A 26,800-nucleotide genomic window follows, 5' to 3' on the forward strand; every position below is an offset into this window, starting at 1 on the left:
CCTAGGCCAGTCACGAAGCAAAAAACCCCACAAACATATATCCCAGAAAAAACGTAAAATCCTCAAGTATATCCACTCTTGGTTCTTGAAGTCTTCCATCGTAGTTCTCCTCAGAAAAATCAGGCAGAGTCAGAGTCAGAATGCAAAAGGAGGACTTTATTCCCAAAAACACCTCCTGGCAGTCAGGTTGACCAAAAGAACTGACGCGCCGATCGCTCTCTGCTCCATCTATTTATACTATTTCTTGGGAGTTCGTCAACTCTCCATGGACTCTTCGTCAAGACACAATTGTTCCCCCCTCCCTACAAAGGTCAAGGAACGTGACCCCTTGGGAGGCCCTCTCAGCCTCCATCAAGTCTCCATCAAGTCTTCCCAAATGCCAGGTGTTGTGCAACAAATCATAGTGTCACATTTCTTGTCCAATGAGCCTCATTTACACCAGAGGGAGACAGAGAGACAATTGACCTAAAGTCTTGACTTTAGAAAAAACAAACTGTCCAGCTGCCAAGACGCTGCCGTAAAAATGAAACATGGCAGGCTGGCGAACAGAAAAAGGATACATGTCTTTTCTACGCCTGTGTCTTACTAGCATACTATAACTAACAGAGACATGCATTACATGAACAATAGTAAATAACATAATATAATAAGCATGATGTAAAGAATATTATAAAATTATTCAACATTTCCCCCCTTTGAGACTAACAAGTCTCATACTACACCTCTATAACTAATCAACTACAAATTCTTCATAGCAAACATAAGCATTTGTCTGTAAGCGTGTAACGGCAGTATTTAACTGTGGCACATCTTGCACCTTTCAAAAAGGTTATGTAGTTTCAGCACACACGTATGAATATACTAAATCACCTACATAAAATGATTAATAACGTGATACACACTCCCATAAATGATCAATACTAAGATTATATGACTAACTTAATACAGAGATTATAATACTAACGGTTAACCATCCACTATCAATCAATCTCCTGACTGAACCTTCCCCAACAGAGGGATACAAGCAGCAGTACACTACTCAGCGAAGCTTGGGGTATTATTGGGTGCAGCGGGAACCACTTCCTGCTGCCAGCGGAAATGCTGAAAAGCAAATCATCTTTTGCGAGTGGCAAGTATTGACGCACACAGTTACGTGGTGTATCTTCCAACACCTGACCATCTTTCATCATCTCTCGTACATCATTCAAAGGCATGGTGGCAAGGTCCTTCCAAGTATAAACACAAACTTTCAGAAACCAGGATCCTACGCGAGCATTGGTGTCGCTGTCGCTGACGTCGCTGCCGTCAGATGATATTGGGTCATAGGTTGGGGAGAGAGGTGTCTCCCTGGGCTTCTCAGGGTTCGGGGACCCGTGTGTGTGATCGGCGTCCTTTGCTCCTGCGATGGAGCGCATCCCTGCATCGTCATGAAGGGAGGGGAGGTGAGGAGAGGGTCTCAGGAACTGGTGACATATGTTGGGAGGGGATGCTGGTAGTAGGTCCTCGGAAGCTGATAGCGGCATGGAGGTGGAGCCCCGTACATGCCGGTGGACTCTCGTGGACGAAGTCTGCTGGGTCCTGGTTGTAGATCCCCCACCGTCAGTTGCCATGGGACAGGCTCCGGCTGGAAGACACTGTCCGACGTCCTCTCCCCTGTTTGGTCTCGAGTCATCGATGGTATGTTGTCCAACAGGAGTGCATTCCTGTCAATATTGCTCTCCACCATGATTTTCCCTATAAAGACAAATAACCCATTAAGCATTCTTCTAATGGTATCCACCATCGGCACATTGTTACCCCTTTCATCATTTTTTTTTTCCATTGTTTTCCATACTACCCCTATCTGGAGTTCTCCAGAAGTAGCTAGCACTCCACCTACTGTGGGGTGAGGTAGCATAGCAACCTTACGGTCGCAACAACCTATTGGTTGTGTTAAACTTTTTCATAATCTATATCTTAACGGTCCTTCTCCTGACTCTAAATCTCCAGAGCCTATTTGTTTCTAACTTAGTTGAATCCTCCCTGAATCACTCCTTTGCCTACTTGGTAACAAACCTCTACTCCTAGTTTCTTTGCTGCTTTGTTTGGAGATCAGTCTTTAAGATCTTATTTCTGTCTGGCTGCGCCTAATCTGCAGGGGAGGCGTCATCTTTTCCCTTCCTGTAGCTGCCTCTTCCCTGCATGGAGGTATTACCTTCCCCTTCCAGCTCAGGTGGTGTCTGCTGATGCTTTGAGGGCAGTCTGTCAGCCCTGCAGCAGCAGTTTCAATAGAAACAAACAGTCTTACCCTCGATGTCCTGTGCAGTATGACTTGGTCAGGACAACTTTGAATGGACCTCCTCGTCTCAGTTGGTTCCATTCCCTCTGAAACCTTTTACATATACCCCCTCTCCAGGTCGCACTCATTCTAGAGATGGTGTGATTTCAGCCTCTCTGTCTTCTTTGGCCCCTTTTACCTGTTGAAAAATCACCTTACAAATACAGGACAATTGTTGAACATAACTTCTCAGCTGTTCAAGAGATAGACCTTCATAAAGTCCCTTCAAGAAAGGTACATGCATGGGTCTCTCTATGCATATTTCATGCACTGTTAGATGGGTTAGTGTGTTAGTTTAGTCAGTTTGACAACACTTAGCAAAACATTCTTAGACATCTTAGTTTGTTCTCTCTGTTCGCTATGAACTTAATTCCCTTTAGATTTCAAAATTCCATTTGCTCATTCAGCTGTTCCCTGCAACTGTGGGTTATACACATCCAAACTTCTGCTGGATCCCAAGTATTTTCATAATATGTTTTATTACCTCCACCACAAAGTGGGATCCACTGTCTGAACTACATGTGTCAGGAAAACTAAACCTTGGAAAACCTCTCTACACAAAACTTTGCTACAGATCCACTGTCTGGTGCATGGTTTGGTACTTCTTCCACCCATCTGCTGAAACGACATATTACCACAAGAATACATCGCATGTATCCAATTCTTTGAGTCATATCTACAAAATCTATCATCAGATGATGAAATGGACCGTCTGGTGGAGGAATATGCGCAATAGGTGCCGAAAAAGATTTCCTTGTATTATACTGAACACATACTTCACATTCATGCAGCACTCGATCGACTGTGGGTGCCAGAAATGGTGACCACCAAACATCTCTTAAGCGTCTTAACACTTCCCCCCTTGCGCAATGGTCCTGACCATGCGCATTCCTAATAGCACAGCGTAGCAGAGACAGTGGCAAGACAAAATGTCCAGTACAATTCCTCCACAAACCCCGCTGCGGCCCATCCAGGGTGTTCATGGTCATACCCCTTAAGCCACACCGTTTTTCCTTGCAGGACTGCCTTGTCCTGTGCTGCTATAAGAAAAGATAGAATAGTTAGGGTTTACGGTCAACTGCAAACAGTATGGGGCACATACTTACCCTTGCTGCCTTTTTTCCTCTTCATCAGTTAATTGATTACCTTTAGCTATTAAGTTGTTTGGCTTTTGATTGGCAGGGCATTCAATCACTGTAACTGCCATCGAAAGTAACGTTACTTGTAAGAGTTTGGCAATTTCATCTGCATGGGTGTCCTAAAAGCCTTTATTTCTGCCAATTGGGCAGAGCATGGTTTTCTCAATTTAATACTTCCAAAAAAGTGCCATCTGGCTTTAGTTCAATTATGGCAAAACCCACATGGTTGTCCATGACATCCTTAAAACAAGATCCATCCATAATTAAAGTCACATCAGCCGTTATTGGTCGGTTATATAAGTCATCATATACCCTCATAGAGTTATCTGTTTCTTGTTTACAGTCATATTGGATACCCTCATCAGGAGTTACCATTTTAGTGGCAGGATTCACCGCGGCGCACCGCTGGATTGTGAGCTCAGGAGCATCAAGAATAACTTCATTACCTAGAACTGGTGTCGACTGCAGGTCCTTTTTTTACGTTTAATTGGTCTGCAGCTTTTTTCAGTGCACGTAATGGAGCTTTTTTTTTTTTTTTTTTTTTTTTCCAGCATAGTCAGTTATCCATGGATGGTTATATTCAGTCATCCCCAGAAAGGAAAGCATTTGTCCTACTGTTAGTGGCCGTGGAGCTTGAGTTACAGCCTCTATCTGATGGAGCTATGTTCCTCTTTCCTATGTCATCTACATATTGCATTACTGTGCTTGCAACATCTATATGCTGTAAGTCTTAGGCTAGTATTCTATCAAATACTGATGGGCTTTCTACATAACCTTGTGGAAGTCGAGTATACGTATATTGTTGCTTCTGATATGTAAAAGCTAAAAGATACTGTGACTCTTTATCTATCGGCACACTGAAAAATGCAGAACAAAGGTCTATTACCGTATACTATCTAGTATCTGGTGGAACATTTGATAACAACATATGTGGATCAGGGACGACAGTAGTCTCTGCATCGACAATGGCATTGACAGCTCTTAAATCATGAACCAACCTATCATCTGTAGAACTGTTTTTTTCTTGATTGGAAGATTAGTATGTTACATTAACTTTTTGTTTTAACTAGCACTCCCATTTCTAGTAATCCTATTCATGGTTGGTTCAATGCCTTTGATTGCATGTTGCTTCAATGGGTACCAATTTCTGTTTGGCAGTGGATGGGTTTCACTGATTTGACTCTGCCCACATCAGTCTTATGTCTTGACCATACTTCCAGTGACACTTGTTGGAGAATTAGCTCTTCGTCTTCTTCGAGAGTTGAATGAAGTTTTCCATCAGTTGGATCCAGTAGATCAGGGTTGTTGGTTTTTTCCATCATCTGGTTGTTGGCACCTCATAGTGCTTGATTCTTCCACTTCCTTGTCAGGGAAATCCACATACCCCATCTGGTATGCACCTTATGTTGGCTTGTAGTTGGCATAAAATTGTTGGCTCCATCCATCTTGAAAGATCATGGGGTTTTTATGCCATGGGTCTTCAGTCAGGTCTACAGCATCAGGCATGGCTGTAGAGGCCTATACAGGATCCATAGATCCTCCTGCAGCCTCCGCAAATGAACTCATTGCAGCGTGGTTGGAATGTCATCTGTCTCCACTGTCTGCAGAGTCTCTTCTTCCCCAGCAGGCGTCTCTCCTCTGCCTGGCAGCTGGCTGTGTAGCCCTCCTTCTCATCCCTCTTCTTGGAATTTGATAGGTGGGTGGAGCTATTAGGAGCTGTGGGCCTGGTGGGTGTCAGATGTCTCCGCCTCCCGTCCAGCCAAAACCATTGCAGCATTCCTTTCTCTTGATTTACTGTCGCAACTTGCTTGCTCTGTTCTCCAAGTTGCATTGTTGTCCATTTGTTTGTCAGTTCTTTACTCAGATCTTCTCTTCTGTTGCTGACGTCATCATCATAATGCTTGATCTTTGATGCCATTTCATCACAACATTTCTCATCAAAGACTCCTAGAGGCCATTTTGCCCCTTCGGGAGTTCAGTTGTTCTGCTTTCTATACATTTTAGAATTTCTTTTTCAAATTTTGGGTGCTGTCATATTAGTACCTGTGCCTCCTGTTCTCTCTTGATCCATTTTAAATCCCTTGACTCTTTCCACACAGCTTCTGTGTCTGTGGGGATAGTTTATATTAGTACAATAAATTATTTATTTATTCATTTATTTTTTTATTTAGAACTGCTGTTCTCAATACTCGTTCTCTAATATAATCATTAGGCATGCTGCGGTTCTCTGTTTTGAACCAAACCCTTCTGTACGCCATACATAGATCAATTCACCTATAAACTACAGTCTGTCGTTGCTTAATTGATTAATTTCTTACAGCTGGCCACCTACTTGTAGAACAGATCTCTATGTCTGTCTACCTGCATGAATAAGCACTCTGCTAAAGAAATCCCCATCCTGCGAGTAGCTGTCCAATCACTGTCTTCTCCACACCCCCCTGCTGCCTATGTGTGAAATCTGAGCCAGAGGAGCAAGAGGAGCGCTCACCTACAGATCGCAAATAACCCGTTCCAGAAAGCCATGGCGAGTGGAGGAGTAGAGGAGAACGAGAAGGAAAAGTTTGTCGAGGCATTTTTAATTTTAAATCCGTGTATTTTTCTTCCATGTAGTTACATTCAAAACTTCAAAAAAAAAAAAGAAAAAAGAAAATATCTTTCGTTTGAAGTCTTTTCTCTCTCTCTTTTTTTTTTTTTTTTTTTTTTTTTTTTTTTTTTCAGGATGCAAAAATACATACTGAAATAAAACCGTAAGCCCAAACTGAGATACGATCCTTGGAAACCTGTTACCCTTTCATGGAATGACTGATATCCAACCATGGATTTTACTGTCACTCCGTGCCGTAATAGATTACTTAGCAGCAAAGTAGTCCGTCTTGATGGTGCTTCACTTCAGCTGCACTGATAACGCGTCCAACCCCCCTGCATTCCAGCGGCTCCTGATCCCCGTGTCCAGAGCACGTCGGGGAATTCCCCCTGTACTTGTTAGAATAACACATCTGGTCAAATGCCACAGTTTTCTGAATGATTTCCTGCCGATTTTGCCACAATTCAACTTCAGGTTTCCTTTTTATATCTACATTCTATCCAATAATAAGTTATTTCATGCATCTCAATATCTCTCCTATGTTCTCAAGAGAGTAATAAATACTCCTCATCACTGCTGCCTCTTCTCACTAGCAGTCACTCCCCCATGGTTGACTCTCAGCGTACTCTTTTACGCAGCCCTGTACTATAGGGTTCTAAATTTGATCCCTTAGTTTCTGCCACCATCCCAAATACAATTTCCTATCTATAATTATCCATACCCGTCTCATAATAAAAACTTTAACGTCACATAAGCTGCAGTATTTAAATAAAATATTCTTTAATCATCTCATTTGAAGGCAAACCTGCTGTAACTTTTCCACCTTCTCAATTTAGTCAGTCTTCCTTTTCTGTCTATTTACACTATATCATTTTGCTAAAATACCCTATGATTACATGCGCATTTTATTTACATATGTACTTTTTTGGCCAAAGTTTCTGCTCCTTTTACCATCTGCTCTCCTTCAAACTCTCACAGACAGTCTCATACGCACAGTCACCCCTTCTCCTTTCCTCGCATCTTTCTAACACTCACTTGTTCTTTTTACGCACTCTTACTTAGACATAGACACAATTACCTCCTCCGCGTCAGAAGGCTTTTTGTTTTACAACCACCCTTTCAGCCCCAAAATTCGCTTTGACGGTGCAGCTCACAGCTGAGCCGACAAATTGACCTTTGGCGGTAACCGCAGTTGGGACGGATCCATCCGTGCTCGACCCTCTCCTGGAGTCTCTTGTGTACACTTTCTCTCCTCTCCTGGGAGAAGGCTTACTAGTTTACAACCTACGCTTCAGACCCAGAGTTCACTTTGACAGCCCAGTCTCTCCGCTGGGTCAACAAATTAACCTCTCATAGGTTGGACCGGCCGTCCGTAAAGGACCCACTTCTGGGTCTCCTGTTTTATACCCTCTCCCTCCTAGAAGGCTTTATTTATGGCAGAGATTACCCATTCAGCCCTAAGGTTAAATTACACAGAAACAACACACTCACATCCAGAATAGTATAGAGCGCTATTTGCTTAGAACAACCTTGGCAACCATTTACACATAAAAACTATGAGTAATCGTTACCTTAATTATTTCCAAATAAACCCTCACTTAACTGCAAAATTCTCTTTTAATACAGATCACTAGGAATTTAAAAAACTTAAATTTCAGACTTATCTAAACTTTTCTTTAATTTAATTGGGCAAATAATGTATGTTAAACATGGCGTTTTGTATTTAATATTCAAACAAGCAAATTTGCATGCATTTTACTCCATGTAAAATTTAGAACATTATTGATTTACAGTTGTTCCTGTCTAACAAACCCTTAGCGGTATCCGCATCTCCACACTGGCGCCTACTCCCGTCTTAGGAGAATTATCCTCAAGCGGCTCCTACTCTTATACTTAGCCGACCCTTCTCTGGCCGCGGTGTCACTTCCCCCTCAGCAGTTAAGACACATAGCAGCCTGAAGACAGTCCGCGCATGCAAGCGGCCCCTTTTTACCCTTAGCAAGCAGACTCTTTCTGCACCATGGTCGTTACTCTTATGCGGTTTGGTCGTTTTTTGCATTCTGACTCCGAACTCCCCCTCTGAATTTCTTTTAAATCAAATGTTTCTTTTTTTTTATCTTTAAAAATCACTTTAACTTTAACTAGATTCTTTTGGATTAATTTAATCCGGTTTTAGATTTCACCTGGGCAGAGACCCGACATAAGCACACAAAAAATTTAGACGCAGAATAAATTAATCTGCTTACCTCCAATTGTTGTGGCCACAGTGTGCTGAGCCGGTCCTCCTCCACAGATAAAAATCAATCTCCGGTTACTCCTCCTGGCTGGAGCTCGCCAATAATATGTCGTGGAATTTTATTTTAAAAAGTATCCTAGGCCAGTCACGAAGCAAAAAACCCCACAAACATATATCCCAGAAAAAACGTAAAATCCTCAAGTATATCCACTCTTGGTTCTTGAAGTCTTCCATCGTAGTTCTCCTCAGAAAAATCAGGCAGAGTCAGAGTCAGAATGCAAAAGGAGGACTTTATTCCCAAAAACACCTCCTGGCAGTCAGGTTGACCAAAAGAACTGACGCGCCGATCGCTCTCTGCTCCATCTATTTATACTATTTCTTGGGAGTTCGTCAACTCTCCATGGACTCTTCGTCAAGACACAATTGTTCCCCCCTCCCTACAAAGGTCAAGGAACGTGACCCCTTGGGAGGCCCTCTCAGCCTCCATCAAGTCTCCATCAAGTCTTCCCAAATGCCAGGTGTTGTGCAACAAATCATAGTGTCACATTTCTTGTCCAATGAGCCTCATTTACACCAGAGGGAGACAGAGAGACAATTGACCTAAAGTCTTGACTTTAGAAAAAACAAACTGTCCAGCTGCCAAGACGCTGCCGTAAAAATGAAACATGGCAGGCTGGCGAACAGAAAAAGGATACATGTCTTTTCTACGCCTGTGTCTTACTAGCATACTATAACTAACAGAGACATGCATTACATGAACAATAGTAAATAACATAATATAATAAGCATGATGTAAAGAATATTATAAAATTATTCAACAGACTTCCAGCTGAAACATGAAGCAGACTCTCAGCTTCTTAGATCCATTCAGGTCCAGAGTGAAACAGTCCAACCTTCATCCAGCTTCCAGCCTTCACTGATGCTGAAGCTGTTTCTGCTGGAGATCCACATGAAGTCTGACTCTGCTTCACATGTTGTCCATCCTGGATTTACACTCACATCTCCATCTGTCTAACTCCAGATGTTTCTCTGTTCCAGCTGCTGGAGGACAACATGGTGACTTTCATGAAGGAGGAGCTGAAGAAGATGAAGAAGCTTCTGAGTCCAGATTACCCAGCATGCTCAGAAAGTGAGAGAGAGGATGAGGATGAAAAGCAGAGGAGCAGCAGAGAGTCATTAGTGAGGATCACACTGGACTTCCTGAGGAGGATGAAGCAGGAGGAGCTGGCTGAGCGTCTGTGGAGCAGTAAGAGGATTTGATCTCATTTCACAGGATGGAGATGAAACAGAGAAATGTTTTCAGGTAGAAGAGAGACTGGAGAGCAGAAAGAAGGAACAGAGTCCAAACAAAAGATCAGAGTTCATTTCCAGGTCAGACACAGAAACTGTGAAAGAGACAGAAGCAAGTAGAAAGTCCGAAACAAGCAGTAGAGTCATGTTATGTCCCAGTCAAGGAACTCTGGGTAAAACCATGATTTGAGCCCCTCCAGCACTCCTTTCTGACAAGAAGCCCAGCACCACCAGTTTTAGACAGTAATGAACAAAAGCTTATTGCTTATGTTGGAGCCCAGGACTTCCGTCTGGCCAACTCCACCCGGTTCTTTGATTCTATGCTTGGTATAAAGAATGCAAAAACGACTGACTTCAGATTATTACCATTTATTTAAGTATGAGGGGGGACCCAAAAGTTTCCGGACTAATTCTATTAATAAAAAAATACAATGAAGTTCTGATTTTAGCCACTAGATGTCGCTACAGGATAACCTCATGCATAACTGTGCCAGGTTTGGTCTCCCCAGTGATGCGGTCAGCTGACAGTCATTGTGTATGTTGACAGAGTTACACCCCGCTCTTCGATTTTTCAAGATGGCAGATATCCACTGATTTGCGCTCTGTCAAAACATTTTGTTTTTTTATTGGGAAAAACAGCGGCAGAAACACTCACCATGTTGCAGACATTCTTTAAGAAGGATTCTTAGGGTTTATGAGTGGTTTGGGCCCTTTAAGAGTAATCAGATTACATCACGAAGACCAGGCACGCAGAGGACAACAATCCACTTCCAGAACAGAGGAAAATGTCACAAAAACTGAAGAAGACATCATGGTAGATCCACGCAGGACTTCTGATGACATTGCAGAACTGATGGGAGTATTGTGGATATCCAGACAGATCATCCTCAGGCGGCTATTAGAAGCAGTGAGACGAAGGCACCTGGAAATGGCCGCATACAGCAGACCACAGGACGCCCCGTTACGCACAGAAATAGCACGAAATGTTGTGCATAAAGCATATTTTTTGACTAAAACCCTGACTAGCCAGCCTCCCCACTGCCATATTCACCTGATCTGGCCCCGGGCAACTGCTTTTTGTTAATAATTACATGATAGAAAAGAGCTCTAGGCATATCTTGAAAAACACAAGGGAAGAAAATACAATTCCTACTCGAAACTCCTTCATTGAATAACAGGAGAAAACAGGTAGCAGCCCCAAATCAAAGACCCCCCTCACTCTTATCTCGTGCTCAACTATTTACAGCAGACATGTCCAAAGTCCGGCCATTCACTCCCAGCGGTCAGATTTCAGACGGCCAGCAGATTCCCTCTTATCATCTGTTATTTATGATATGATAGCACTGTTACAATAAATAAATCATTTAAAAACTCAATGAAAATATTCTTGAGCAATTGAGTCCTCAATACATGCCTTTGGCCTCCAACTCCTCTGCAGCCATGTTGGTCTTGGAGATGGGAGGGTCCTGAGAAGGGGCTGTGCTGGAAGTTTTTTGTGAGTGCTTGCTGAGCTGACTTGCTATAACCAACCGTTGTTTTCACACATCTGAGATGTGTGAGGGACTGTGAATGCTTTGGATAGAAATTACTGTGAGCGATACGTTGTTCTCCTTTTTAGATGATCTGAGCTTAGCAGCTGCAAGCATTCATGGGAATCTTCCTGTTCTCCAGCCCCAGGCCAGGTCTCCAGAGCTGGATGGAGCTCATGGAGGAGGAACATCTCCACCAACACCCTACTGAGAAAAAAGTGGTCCAAAACCCGTCTATAAGGTGTTATCTCTGCACATCCAGAAGTCGTCCTCAGAGGAACCAGAATGAAAGTTTTTTTTTTTAAATACATCGTTTTTTTCTACGTTATATAGTGTTGTGCAGATGTCTTGACGGGACATTGTAAGAATGTCTTGTCGGGACGTTGTATTAACGTCATTGTTTGACATCCAGAAGACGTCCCAAAAGGAGCCAGAACAAACCCACTTCACAAAGACACATGACAAAGACGTCTTTTCAACGTCGATTTTGCATGTCCAGTTTTGGACCAATGAAGATGACGGTAACATCAACATCAACGTTGTTGTTTTCACCGAGATTATTTAATATGAATAATAAAAAATAGGACATTCAGGTCACTTAAAAAAAGGTGGACAGTTAAACCAGACAAATTCTCTTCCAAGTTATGTTTATTTTATGTCTACAGGCAATGATTACTGACAAGAAAGTTCGCCCTACTTGAGTCCTGTGGTTATTTACATGCTTGGTTTACTCTAGAAAATACAAGTTCTTCTAGATGCTGCCTTGAAGATACCTGATCCCAGTGGCGGACCGTGCATTTCACATTAAGGCCTTCAGAACAGATCCGCCTGAACCAATCCACCTCTCAATAACTATTTTGTCTACAAAAAAAATCTTATTATGCAGATATGCACATAAAGAGTTGTTGCACAGCAGATAGATACTTGTGCAGCCAGAATAAATGCCTTTGCTGAAGTGCACAATTCTCCTACTACATCTGTGCACATACAATGAGCATCAACAACTTAATAAAACAGCAATATTATTTAGGAAAAGAGGAACATTTTACTCACCAAAATCCCGATTTGAAAACAAAATACATCCTCCTTTCCTTCCTCAAAAAGAGTTCAACTGCTCTGTCATATAGATTATCCGAGCATTTCAGTTCCATAAAGCCAGGGCTGAAAGTCCAGCTGCCCTGTGGGATTTCTGGCGTAAGTTTTATTTCTCTTCAGATCTTCTGCTTCTTCTTTGGAATAATTGAGGTAGGCGACCAACAACTTAGGTGCATACCGCCCCCTACTGTATCTCTTGGTGAATGTAATTCAGAGGGCCTGGATATGCTGTTAGAAGCGAGAAGGCGCTGAGTCGCCAACTCGAAATCTGATTGGTTGAAGCAACTGTCTGATTGGTTGAAGCAGCTGTCTGTTTGACGCTTCACTTTACTTCACTGCGCCATCAGGAACGGATAGCGAAGGCCTCAGGCAGATTTCTTTGACCCTAGCAACAGATGATGCCTGAAATCTGATTGGTTAAATGATTTAATATGAAAAAAACATGTCTGGAAGCAGCGCAACCACGGGGAAACTATGAAAGGAACTGGAACATACCGTTTGGAATCATTTATTAATTATTTATGGACAAAATATAATTTACATCAGTCTGTAATTCAGATAATTTTTAGGCCAGCAGAGAAGGCTTTGCAGGCCCTGACGGCCCACCACTGCCTGATCCCAACAGAACTTGCAACCTTAAGTGAAGTGGGTCCTAGTCAGTATATCTATGGCTATGTTCACACTGCAGGCTGAAGTGACCCAAATCCGATTTTTTTGCCCCTATGCGACCTCTATCGGGTCTTTTCATGACAGTCTGAACGACACAGATCCGATTTTTTCAAATGTGACCCAGGCCACTTGGACATGTGGTCCTAAATCCGATACGTATCGGATCTTTTGCCATGTGACTTCAGTCTGAACGGCCAGGTCGCATTTATCCGACCTGCACGTCACGATACGGGGCGAAAAAGACATGTGTCTTGTTGTGAGAGTGTTAAAAAAAAGGCGCTCGCAGACGCACATAAAGGGAGTTCTTGTCATCCGAAAATTATTATTGAACTCCTTAATTATTGAACTCCTCTCTCATCACTGTCCCACCTCTCCTAGCTGCGTTTCTCTGGACGGATGTTGCTGCCACTGCCCCACAAAACGCCATGGCCAAAAACTTGGCCCTCTTCCTTCTCATTCGCTAAATTCTACAGCGCCAGGACAACGGAGAGGAAAAAACATATCAACATGCGCGCTCTCTCTCTCTTTCTCTCTCTCTCTCTCTCTCTGTCGCGCGCGCGCACACACACACAAAAGGAGCTCGGCGCGGCTGATTAGAAGCGCTGCGCTCAAACGATTGCTCAATGTTTAATTGTAAGAATGCGTGTTTGATCAGTTCTTCAATAAATCATCGAAACTTGAAAAGCTACAGATTCTGTATGTTGTTTCTGGGTTCTGCAAACACTGAAGCGCGCTGCTGCGTGACGTCGTTATGTCCTCTTCTGCACATGTGGGACACTTTTGGGTTGTATTCCGTTCAGACGGGAGATCACATACAAGTCGCATTTTAATGTAAATGTGAACGAACTCGCTAAAAAATCGGATTTCACAAAAAAATCCGCATTGAGCATTGAGCCCTGCAGTGTGAACGTAGCCTATGGAAGACGAAGAGTGAACACAGGAAGCCTGGGTGGATGCAGTGAGAGTGAGTGGGTGGTGGTCGGAGGGGCCGATGGAGAGCTGTAGTAGCTTAACACCAAATGCATGATCAAAAAATTCATTATTGTTATTGTAAAAACCACATCTAAAATGAGAAAACATTTGAGGGTTGAAAAGACGTCCATAACGACCACATTTGGACACTTAGCCTTTTTATAGAGGTTGACGTCAATACTAGACGTTCGGGAGATGTTGAAAAAAGACGTCCAGAGTTACAGTCTGCACCTTCATGAGACCAAAACACAACGTGCAAAAACAATATTGAAAAGAGGTCTTTGTGTGGTGAGTTTGTTCTGGCTCCTTTAAGGACGTCTTCTAGATGTCAAACAATTACGTCAATTACACGTCTTTTCTTTGACATTACGACTAACAAGACATAGGGACAACAACCCAATGAGACATCCGTACAATATCAAAGAAAGACATAAAAAAAATCATTTGGCTCTTCTGAGGACGTCCTCTGGATGTGCAGATAGAACACCTCATGGACGTGTTGATGACTACTTTTTGCTCAGTGGGACACTTTCTTAACATTCAGTGTCAAATACACATACGTTTGTTTTTATTTTCAGGAACTTCTGCTGCTGTCTGCCAACAGAAGCTGAAATGTGGCCTGAAGAAGAGGTTCCAGTCTGTGTTTGAAGGAGTCTCTAAAGCAGGAGAGTCCACCTTCCTGAACCAGATCTACACAGAGCTCCACATCACAGAGGGAGGGGCTGCAGAGGTCAATGAGGAACATGAGGTCAGACAGATTGAAACAGCATCCAGGACAGCAGACAGAGCAGAAACAAGCATCAGACCAGGAGACATCTTTAAAGCCTCACCTGGAAGATCTCAACCAATCAGAACAGTGCTGACAAAGGGAGTGGCTGGCATTGGGAAAACAGTCCTGACACAGAAGTTCACTCTGGACTGGGCTGAAGACAAAGCCAACCAGGACGTCCACTTCACATTTCCATTCACCTTCAGAGAGCTGAATGTGCTGAAGGAGAAGAAGTTCAGCTTGGTGGGACTTGTTCATCACTTCTTCACTGAAACCAAAGAAGCAGGAATCTGCAGATTTGAAGACTTCCAGGTGGTCTTCATCTTGGACGGTCTGGATGAGTGTCGACTCCCTCTGGACTTCCAGCACACTGAGTTCCTGACTGATGTTACAGAGTCCACCTCAGTGGATGTTCTGCTGACAAACCTCATCAGGGGGAAACTGCTTCCCTCTGCTCACCTCTGGATCACCACACGACCTGCAGCAGCCAATCAGATCCCTGCTGACTGTGTGGACAGGGTGACAGAGGTCCGAGGGTTCACTGACCCCCAGAAGGAGGAGTACTTCAGGAGGAGGTTCAGAGAGCAGGAGCAGGCCAGCAGGATCATCTCCCACATCAAGACCTCCCGAAGCCTCCACATCATGTGCCACATCCCAGTCTTCTGCTGGATCACTGCTACAGTTCTGGAGGAGGTGTTGAAGAGCAGAGAGGGAGGAGAGCTGCCCAAGACCCTGACTCAGATGTACATCCACCACCTGGTGGTCCAGGCCAAAGTCAAGAAGGTCAAGTATGATGGAGGAGCTGCCACAGATCCACACTGGAGTCCAGAGAGCAGGGAGATGATAGAGTCTCTGGGAAAACTGGCTTTTGAGGAGCTGCAGAAAGGAAACCTGATCTTCTATGAACCCGACCTGACAGAGTGTGGCATCGATCTCAGAGCAGCCTCAGTGTACTCAGGAATGCTGACCCAGATCTTTAGAGAGGAGAGCGGTCTGTACCAGGACAAGGTGTTCTGCTTCATCCATCTGAGCCTTCAGGAGTTTCTGGCTGCTCTTCATGTCCATCAGACCTTCATCCAGTCTGGAATCAACCTGCTGGAAGAGAAACAAACAACCATTCAGCAATCTCCACAACAGCTTCAGCTCCACCATCTCCATCAGAGAGCAGTGGACGAGGCCTTGAAGAGTCCAAATGGACACCTGGACTTGTTCCTCCGCTTCCTCCTGGGTCTTTCACTGCCAACCAATCAGAGTCTCCTTCGAGGTCTGCTGACACAGACAGGAAGTAGCTCACAGACCAATCAGGAAACAGTCCAGTACATCAAGAAGAAGCTGAGTGAGAGTCTGTCTGCAGAGAGAGGCATCAATCTGTTCCACTGTCTGAATGAACTGAATGATGGTTCTCTGGTGGAGGAGATCCAACAGTCCCTGAGATCAGGAAGTCTCTCCAGAGATGAACTGTCTCCTGCTCAGTGGTCAGCTCTGGTCTTCATCTTACTGTCATCAGAAGAAGATCTGAAGGAGTTTGACCTGAAGAAATACTCTGCTTCAGAGGAGGCTCTTCTGAAGCTGCTGCCAGTGGTCAAAGCCTCCAACAAAGCTCTGTACGTGGTTTAAGAACAAATATGTAGAACTGAGTCCATGAGAAACATTGATCTGGTTTTCATTGTTGGTTCTTCTTCAGGTTGAGCAGCTGTGGTCTGTCAGAGAGAAGCTGTGGAGCTCTGTCCTCAGTCCTCAGCTCTCAGTCCTCCAGTCTGACACATCTGGACCTGAGTAACAACGACCTGCAGGACTCAGGAGTGAAGCTACTGTCCTCTGGACTGGAGAGTCCTCACTGTAAACTGGAAGCTCTCAGGTCAGGATCCAGCTGCTGCTTGATCAGGTTGATGTTGGTGCAGATCATGTGGAGGATCTTCCTTCTTCCTTGTTGACTTGATGCCATGTTTGTGCCTCCAGTCTGTCAGGGTGTCTGGTCTCAGAGGAAGGCTGTGTTTCTCTGGTCTCAGCTGTGAGCTCCAAGTCCTCCCATCTGAGAGAGCTGGACCTGAGCTACAACCATCCAGGAGACTCAGGAGTGAAGAAGCTGTTTGCTGCAGTGGAGGATCCACAGTGCAGTCTGGAGACTCTCAGGTATGGACACACAACAGGAACTCATGGTGGAGACTGAGATGGTCTTCAAAATGTCTCTGCTTGTTGTATACAGTGATTTTTGTGACACAAGTACCAAGAAAACATGAACCATGAGCAGAGAAATGAGAGTTTGAAGCCTCTGTGATGTGGTTCGGACATCTGGACCTGAAGTTTGAATCATTTGATCAAACTGAGGCTTTTCTCTTCACTCTTAAAATCCTGATGACAATTCATCCACTTTCCAATCAAATTTTATCTTCAGGGTTTCTGTGTGTTTTGGTTGAATTGAGACGTTTCTGTCTGTGTGGAGCTCGTTGATGAAGAGAAACAAAACTTCTCTTCTTCTCTGTCAAACTGAGTCTTTCAATGAAAACTCCAGAAGTGTGAAGAATCCTTTGAAAGCTCCTTTTCCAGCTGTCATTAGGAGGAGAGGAGCAGAAACATGCCAACAGGTTTCCTTCTTCATCACACTGATCCAAAGCAGCAGAAACACTTTCAGGCTCCAAACGTCTCCACAGAGGCTTTGAACCAAGTTTGAACCTTTGAAATGGGTCAGTGTGAGCTGAAACACCAAAGGAGGCTTCATTCATCACTTCATCTTGTTCATCCATCCATCCAGAGCTCATTGGTGTCCTGAGTGAAACAGTCCCAGAGTGTGGACTCAGAGCTCTTTCAGCCTGTTTCTGAGGAGCTCTGCTTCATGTTGAGCAGCAGTTAGGACTCCTGTTGGAGAGAAAACCCTTCTGACTGTCTTTCTTCCTGCAGGGTGGACCATGGTGGAGAGCAGTGGTTAAAACCTGGTCTGAAGAAGTGTAAGTTGGACTGATGAGGACCAAACCCTGTTTGTTTGTCGTTCAGTCAAAGGTTTTGATTCATTCAAACATGACTGATAAGAGAAGTCTGACAAAAAGTTTCCTCATTAAACTTTCTCTGAATGAACAAAATGTCAGGAAGTCCAGAGAGAATAAATCCATCATTTGTGTCAGAGGATGACTTTTCTGTTTTTCTCTCCATCAGATTTCTCTCAACTTCAACTGGACACAAACTCAATGAGCAGAAACCTCAAACTGTCCAACAACAACAGGAAGGTGACACGTGTGGAGGAAGAGCAGCCATATCCTGATCATCCTGACAGATTTGAAGACTCGACTTATCAGCTGCTGTGTAGAAATGTTCTGAGTGGTCGATGTTACTGGGAGGTGGAGTGGAGTGGATATGTTAATATATCATTGAGTTACAGAGGAATGACATGGAGAGGAAACGATCATGGGCGTATGTTTGGATGGAATGAGCAGTCCTGGACTCTGAGCTGCTCTGATCAAGGTTGTTATGTCAGGCACAATGGCAATAAAACATCCTCCTCCTCCTCCTCCTCCTCTGGTAGAGTAGCAGTGTATGTGGACTGTCCTGCTGGCTCTCTGTCCTTCTTCAGAGTCTCCTCTGACTCTCTGATTCACCTCTGCACCTTCAACACCACATTCTCTCAACCTCTCTATGCTGGATTTAGACTTTCGTCCTCTGGTTCTTCAGTGAGTCTGTGTCCTCTGTAGGAAAGACGGTCTCTGTCTCTGACAGCAGTCCTGTCAGCACCAATCAGAGATCAGAGAACATCAGTGGAGTTCAGCAGGGTTCACAGACGGAGCCTCCAACACTTTGTAAATATGTGGTCACTTTAAGTTTCAGGATGTTTTCTAACCTCCTCAATGGAGACGATGAGGAAAGAACTCTTCTGATCACAGTTTGACGTTTTTGTTTTTCTCAGTTTTTTCATGTTTGGTTTTAAGTCATTTACAAGTAACTCGACACAGTGATGGTTGTGACAGAGGAGATGGTATCAGGTTTCATAAGAAAGTCTTTTTTCCCTGACAGCCAGTGAGACTGTCTTCATCGCGGACATGGTGGTGGTGGCCCAGACGGCACTCATCCTCAACAGTAGGGGACATGACAGAGAAACGTTGGTCACGAATCCAATGTTTCTAATGCTAAAAGAAGCAGATGTATGAGGTATCACCGTTCTTATCCAGGTTCTGACCAATGTCCAAGTTTCTGGAGGTGACTGAATAGAACTGGGCACAGATTTGGCTTTAGGATCCATGGATCATCTCAGACAGCAGTGTTAGCTCAAGTAGGATTCTTAGTGGTGTGTCGAGATAAGCAGTGTCACAGATTACATGCAACAGTGCCACCTATTTACAATACAAAACACGAGAAACTGTATTGCGTCGCAGTGACAGTTTAAATTTGGTGTATTCTGAATCGTTACTTTCCCCAAAAAGCGATTACTTTTAGGGATTACTTTGTGGCAGTGGTTCCCAAACAGTGTGCCGTGAGAGTTTGTGACAACCAAACATTGTTTTTGCAAATTCCAGTTCGAGCGCACAGTAAAACAACCACAATGTGGTCAGATTCGATGATTTTTTAAGTCCGTCTTGCCAGAGTCCTGCAGAAGCTCCTGATTTGGTTTAATAAGGTGACAGCTTCTTGTTTTGTGTTTCTGTGCTTCTGTGCAGAGTAACAGAGTTCCACCGCCACCTAAAGGTCTGATATATGAACTCCATGGCTTTGAGTCGCTTCATGATGTCCTGTGGATGCAGAGATACAGACACACTTGAGCCCCAAATTATTCATATTCCAGGCAAATTTATGCTCAGTTACTTTTATTCAATCAGGGAGTTTTTTGACCAGAAATGATACAGGCTTCTTCCAAAAGTTAATAAGATGGTGTACAAGAAGCACCATTGTGGAAAGAAAATATTTCTCACTTTTTATTTACATTTGAACAAAAAGTGGCATGCCAAGAGTTTTTCACAGGTTTCTCAATAATAAATAGAAAAGCCTTCATTACCTATTACAGCAGTCAAACTCTTCCTATAATTAGTGAGCAGCTTTTTTCATGTCTCCACTGGTATTTTTGAATATTCAATTTCAGTACTGACCTCCAACTGATTTGTTTTCAGCATTTCCTTCATTCAGTCCTCATAGCATGTCCCTCTAAAGAGACATCTGTCTCCAGGGACCTGCTTGGATTTTAGGATGTCCCTTCATCAGAGGGTTGACTCAATAAAATTACAGAAAAATTATTATTTTTGATTTTGAAAAATGATAATAAGACAAAATATTTACAATAGCACAAGTTTCAATGTCTCGAACACACAGAGCTACCAGAAGTCTAACCCCCCCACTGTAGCTTTCACTACTCACATTTCTTTCTTCATTTCTGCAGTTTTCTTTTCTCATTTTTAACTTTGTGACCTGTCTGGTTTTAATGCTGCAGTTACTGCTCTGATGATGTTATACATTTTTTAACATAATTTTCATAATCTTTGTATTAAAGGTGCTGTAGGCAGGATTTTGCTAGTCAATGCTAATTTTTCTGTGTTTTCTTTGGATTAAATGTTAGAGTATCCATTGATAATCATTCAGGAGTGTAGCATAATTGCACTACCGCAAGGGCGCAGCGTTTCCATCTGTCTCTGTTCTGAGCTGAAAAGGAATCTCGACAGCTCCAGGTATCTTTGACCAATCAGAAGAGCCCCTGAGGCTCTAACCGTGATTGGTCGAGGGACGTTCGTCGCACGTTCTTGTGGGAGGGGCTTAACTTGCGTAAGGGTGTGATTTCAGAGAAAACAGGACCGGATTGGCTGTGTTGGGTTTCAAATCGCCATCTTAGATGGGTCAAATCGCCATCTTGCTTAGGTAAACCTAAGCAAGATGGCGGAGATGCGGAATCCTGCCTACAGCACCTTTAAAGGAGCACAGCGCAGTTTGCTCGTTTTATGCGAAACACCGACCCCTGCAGGCCTTAGGCGTAACTGTAGCTTAGTGAATAGCTCGTGTCTGTGCCTTGTGCCCATGTACGTGCACAGAAGAGGGGAACTCCTTCCTCGCTCTTTTAGCAGTGCTCGAGTAAAATGTAAGTTTCTTCTGCCTGGTGGGGTCTGTGCTGGAGTTGTGGCAGTGCCAGAAGCCAGTCTTTTCTTACTTTCTGGAAGCTCCATCCTCAGTACTGCTCAGTTGTTGCTGCTAAGCGTCTGGCGGAGTAATGGCAGACAAATCGAAACTTAAGAATTACCAGGCCAGCGGGAGCGTGCATTACGTCAGGCTCAGAGCGATTCGTACCCGAATCACTCATATTGCTGTGCCTTCAGTGCCCTGCACAGGAAAATAGGAGCGACTGCGATTATGCAAAAATAGATCTTGCTGCCCATCAGGCAAAGGTGAAAACGTGTGTGGGTGTGAATAATAGACAATTTAATATTTAAAACTGCGCTGTGCCCCTTTAATCAATAATATGCAAATTTACAGATATTTTACATGATATGCATGATTACTCATGTTCGTGTGCCTTGGACACAAAACATTTGAGAACCACTTCGATAGACCAATTTGAAGTAGGCTAAAAGTAATTCAAAAGTGTTTTGAATACATTACTTTATTTGAGTAATGCAAGGGAATACTTTACAAATTACATTTTAGGACATGTAATCAGTAATATGTAGGGGAATACATTAACAAGCAACCGTCCCAACACTGACCTTTCATTTTGCAACCATGACCTTCCAACAGGAGATGGAGGTCACCAGCCAGAATCCTGCACGGGTCCAGTTTTCAAGACCCGCCCCGGCCCGACCCGGGGACGTACAAACCCGCAACCGAACCGCAAACCCGAGCATCAGCCCGATGAGTACCGCGACCCGATCCGACCCGTCGAAACACGACCCGCAGCCCGACCCGTAACCCGTATTTAAAGTTATCATTTTGGGTCACAGTGTCTGCATGCATACAGAATATCGCCACAGTTCAGCTGCCAGTGACTAAATAACACCTGAATGAAGCAGCTCTTCCAATAAAAGCCTGACTTCAGTCATGAATCATCAGCCCTGCTGTTCTTCTCCCATACAACTGTAAAAACACTCGTTTGTTACGTTTAATGCTTTTAAACTTTTAATCTCTTAAAGGTAACTTTACGTGTGTAATAGACTTACTTTCTGTCCAGACTTGAGCGGCGGTCAGCAGTTACGAGCCGTGACATATTTAATTAGAATCCATCGAGAAGAAAAGTAATCCATCAGGGAAACACTGTAATGTTTGAACACTTCAGGAACATTACAAAGTGATAGTTGTGCGTTTTATCCATTTATTTCTCAAATATCTAAATAGCTATTAACTGTTTTGGAAGTGGCGCTTGTTAGACGGCGGCAGACCGTTTGATGCTCTGGTCCAATCACAAACTGTGTTATTAGATGGTGAAACGCAATTAAACAGCTGAGCCGATGACTGTCACAAAATAGCGGAAGCGACCCTCAGAGAGTAAATAATGGCCAAGATAGTTTTCTGTAGTTTGCTCAACTAACTGAAAAGCCCGGAAATGGATGCAGAAGAGCTGCGGTGCTGCAGACAGTCGCAGCAGAGGGATCACGTCACAACGTTTTTATTTTATTTATTATTATTTTATATTGATTCTTATGAGTCAATCTACAACCCGCGACCCGACCCGCAAGCTATTGTTCCCACCCAGATCCGAACCCGAGAGAAAAAAAAAAGCTTTTAAAAACCACCCGCAAATCAGCTGTTTTTGCGAGAACCCGACCCAGTGCAAGACTCTGCCACCAGCAACTTCATACTGTCACTTCTATGAAAGCAATGCCCCATAGTGGCAAATACATGTTACTGCAAAAGAGAAGGAGTGGGTCTGAACTGGTTCTGACAATAACCTGATAATGTGTCTCTATATTTTCCGTCATCATTTTTTTTTTTATACTTTATTTCAATCAGATCAATTCTGTGTCACCTTTTTTTTTTTTTTTAGATAGATTTTATTTCAGTCATAAAGCATAATAAACAGAAAAGTACATTGCAGGTAAGACTTGAAAACACACACACACACACACACACACACACACACACATACATGTACATATATATATATATATATATATATATATATATACATATACATACATATACATATATATATATATATATATATATATATATATATATATATATATATATATATATATATATATATATATTTCACATATTGTTTGACCGAAAAGGTTTCGGACCGAAGCCGAAGCTTATTTTGCCCACCATTACCTTGCTGCTGTATGGAAAAAAAAACATTATATAAAATTTGAACCCAAGACAACAGTCCAAACAGAAGATAGCAAAGGGAGTCACTTATTTTTCCATATTTTCCTGTTGTTTGTTACTTTTTATTTCTTCTTTTGCCTCCTTTTTGTTCTACTCTCTTTTCCCTTTCCTTTCCCTGTCCTCTCTTTTAACACATCTACCCATTCACACTCACATTCACACACCAGTGGAGGCGGCCACCATGCAAGGCGCTCAGTCCATCCACTGGGGGCAATTTGGGGTTCAGTGTCTTGCCCAAGGACACTTTGACATGCAGACAGGGGGAGACAGGAATCAAACTAACAACCTCCCGATTGCAAGACAACTGCTCTCCCCACTGAACCACAGCCACCCCTTTAGTATTTGTTCTTGCGTTTTCTTATTGAATATTGCAGTGCCCATCAGATTATATCTGGTCTCTCTTTGAACAGTTCCTGCATGCAGTCTGGGAGAATATTGTGATATGCTTCATACATTATAACTGCTGTGTTTAAGTTTGTTAAGTCATCTAGTTTAGGAAGTCGGTTTTTAATGAAAAGTGGATTTGTTAGTGCGTCATAGTCGCTATGATTGACAATTCTTATTGCTTTTTTTGGTAGTATGACAATCGGATCGATTATTGTTTTACAAGCGTGCCCCCACACTCCCACACTGTATGTGAGATGTGGCAATAATAGGGACAAGAATAGCGTGTGGAGTAATTTTTTTTGTTGACAAAATATTTTGTGTAACATAACTATTATTTTTGATATTTTCTCTTACCTACCATGTATTGATCAGGATTTTCATGTAATTTAAACATTTTCTTGATCGTCTGTTCTGATTTCTTCTAATACCGGAGAAAACATCCTTTGGCTTTTTGGACAAATAACTTTTACATCTATTGTGTGTTTTGATGGGTTTTTTTTAGATGTTTTTGATGCTGTGGAGAAACATTATTATTCATTTCTGCAGCTGTAACTGGAATTTCCATACTTATAGTCAATAAAATTACATTATTGCTTGACAGGTGTGTGTGTGGTTGTGTTTTCTGAGCATCTGAGGGGGTTACTGTCAGAGTTCTGCCCCCTGAGTGGGTCTCCCATCCTGTCCTGCTGTCCTTGTCTTTCTGCCTCACCTCACGTTCCAGTCTTCCAGCTTGTTGTGTCTCGTCTCTGTCGTCTAATCTTTGTTGGTTTGTCTGTCTTTCTTTCTTGGCTTCCTGGGTTTCCATGCTCTCCTCGTGTGCTCCCACTCACCCTGCACCCTCCTGTGTCACTGTTCTGGACTTCATGGATCTGGACTTCATAATGAACCTGTCTGCAGTCGTTCTGGGTAGGACCGCATTGGAGCTGCGTTTTCTGGTTCCTTGAAGGGAGCCGTTTGTTTGAAAGAGCCGTTGAAAAAGACCGGCTCCTTGATGAATGTCACGTGATCTCTGTTGGAGACGTCAACCTCATTAGTGTGTTATTTTCTGACATCTGACACTGTTACATCTGGTGGTTTAATTAGTTTTAGTGACCCGAATTCAAAAGAGATGTTTTTCTGACACACATTACATTGTGGTTTCTCTTGCACATCATCCCCAGAGAAGACCTTCAAAATACTAAATACTGCTCTGCTTTGTGTGTGTGTGTATGTGTGTGTGTGTGTGTGTGTGTGTGTGTGTGTTCCATTGCTAAAATCTCTGATAAAACGGTCAACATGGAGTTTCAGTTTAACCGGTTTCCTTGTTATCTAATGACCAAATTTCTTGAGCATTTCCTGCTGTTACTGGCAGCAGGTGTTCAAATCCGACTCATAAAAGGTCTGACAAGGCTTTTTGTCTGGTTTTTAACATCTGCCAGCAACAAGGGATGTGAAAGAAACCCAGTTGCCAATTTATAGGGAAACCAGTTATTCCAAAGCACATTCTGGAGCTCTGCTCCGGTTTGTCAACACTTCTTCTCCACTAGTTAGCTGCTGCGTTCAGGTGACCGTAGCATGCTGTGGAAAACTGAAAGTCGGAGATGTTGTCAGTCGTTCACATGAAGGCAGTGGTGACAGTTTGGACTCATAAGGTATACAGGAGACGCTTGAAGGAAGAGTGGACAACTGGCTCTCAGACACTGACTGGCTCTCATCAGTCACTTTAAAGAGAAGTTCAAACAAACGACACACCTTCTTACTGTGTCTGGTTTTAGGACGAGCTGTAGGAAGTTTGTCTTGTCTTTGTAGACATGTTATTTTGTCAGTACACACGTCCTGTAGCACTGCTCAAATAACAATGTGTACTTGGTTTTGCTCAGTGACTGTGAGTCCTGTTTCACAGTCATTCCAGTTGTGTCAATAACTTAGTTTGCATGAGGATGAGCTGAAGTTGTGGATGACTTGAATTGTGTAAAAGTGGGAAATACTGGTCACAATCATCGTGCAGCCATCAAGATTTTGTGGGTATTGTACATGTGGTGAATGGTAAATGGACGACACTTACGCTGCTTTGATGCTGCTTGGGCAGAGCCCAAGAAAAAAATTACATTCACCCATTCACACACTGAAAAGGATAATATAAAGATATTCAATGAACAACTGAAAATTCTTCCCCCAAAAAATTCTAAGAAGTGGAGAATTTCTGAAAATACAGAACTAAGGAGGCAGAAAATATATTCAATAGATATCAACAATATCAATATCAGCAACATAATGTAATGAGAGCATGTAAGAAGCACTCTTACCATAAAATAATAGAAAATAATAAAAATGATTTTGAGGGAATATGAAATATATTAGACAGTATCATTAGAAATGCTCCCAGTAAGGACATTTTGATTTGACCAAATGATTTTTTTTTGTTCTATAAAGATGTGGAGATCAATAACATGGACCTGTCGGCAAGCAAATTGAAAGAGTTTTGTTAATGTGGGACCAAACTTGTGCGGATTATAACGTGTCCACCAAAGTGTTTTGGGGATGTTGGATTGTGTATTTGATGAGTTTGATGAGGGGAACCAAAAATACCATCCACTTCCATTGTGTCCGTCCCGAAAACCTTCCCCGACTCACCTCTGAATAAACAACAGCTCGCCCTCACAAAGAAGTAAGTATGCTGTTCTAAATGACGAAGGAATTGTGCTAAATGGGCCAATTTGCCAAAATGTTGAAGTATCCCTTTAACGGCACCATGAGGTGTGGATCACCGAGGAGAGACTGCTGCTGAAAATGTTCCTCAATCCACTCAGAGCCAGCAAAAGGCAATAAACTTGACATTTCTGAAGAACTCCGAGAAAGTTTGGTCATGAGGGTCAATAATGGTTATTAAATTGTGGCTAGTTAATACATGCATGACATTTTTTTTAGATTTTTGTTTATTTGTTTATTTATTTTTTTTTATTTTCAGATATTATTTGACTCTTTCATTATTTGCGTTCTTTAAAGCTGCAGACATAGCTCATGCCATTTTTATATATTGTGATTAATCTTTATGTACTGTATGTTCAATGTAAATGAATAAGTTAAATCAAATAAATATGAAACGACTGTGTATTTAGAGAAGTCTTTATTACATCAAACTGACGTTATATCATCAGTTATGATATCCTTTTGGTCACCTCATTTTTTTTTTAGCAAACATGTCATGAGATTCACTCCAGTTTTACCCAACTATCAAAGCGGGTTATTTCTCATGTTAGTGAGAAATAACCTGTTTGTGGCATCCACATACATTTTTTAAATGTTTTTACAGTTTAAAAACCTTTTAACAACATTTTCTTGTCTTTTTTTACCCTAATTATTAGAAACACTTTAAACATGTTTATTATCTACTCTGTCATACCAACTGTTTTTTTTTTTCATATTAGACACTCTTTTTTTTTTGTTCTGTTAAAAGAGGCTGACATGCCACCCTAAGAGAAGCACATATTCAGGGTCACCAGAATGTGTTACTGCTGTTACTGCTGTGACACTGAAATGTTTCT

The 26,800-nt window shown here is 42.6% G+C and overlaps 2 protein-coding genes and 1 long non-coding RNA gene across 3 annotated transcripts in view; all 3 read left to right on the forward strand.

Annotated features, from left to right (window-relative positions):
* Positions 1-26,079, forward strand: part of LOC115401636 (uncharacterized) — a 35,116-nt gene extending 9,037 nt beyond the window's left edge. Inside the window, exon 3 of the long non-coding RNA XR_003932979.1 lies at positions 26,013-26,079. This is a non-coding gene — a long non-coding RNA (uncharacterized LOC115401636). The remainder of the gene's footprint in view (positions 1-26,012) is intronic.
* The window catches only part of LOC115401620 (NACHT, LRR and PYD domains-containing protein 3-like), a 257,799-nt gene that overhangs the window by 105,598 nt on the left and 125,401 nt on the right, over positions 1-26,800 (forward strand). The gene's annotated exons all lie outside the window — the stretch shown is intronic.
* Positions 854-20,183, forward strand: LOC115401621 (NLR family CARD domain-containing protein 3-like). The gene is made up of 7 exons (XM_030109906.1): positions 854-1,677; positions 9,315-9,522; positions 14,410-16,204; positions 16,285-16,458; positions 16,560-16,733; positions 17,499-17,545; positions 17,751-20,183. The coding sequence occupies exons 1-7, from the start codon at positions 1,474-1,476 to the stop codon at positions 18,281-18,283; spliced, it is 3,135 nt and encodes a 1,044-aa protein (XP_029965766.1). The 5' UTR covers positions 854-1,473; the 3' UTR covers positions 18,284-20,183.

This window comes from Salarias fasciatus, chromosome 15 (assembly GCF_902148845.1).
Source record: "Salarias fasciatus chromosome 15, fSalaFa1.1, whole genome shotgun sequence".
Taxonomy (NCBI): domain Eukaryota; kingdom Metazoa; phylum Chordata; class Actinopteri; order Blenniiformes; family Blenniidae; genus Salarias; species Salarias fasciatus.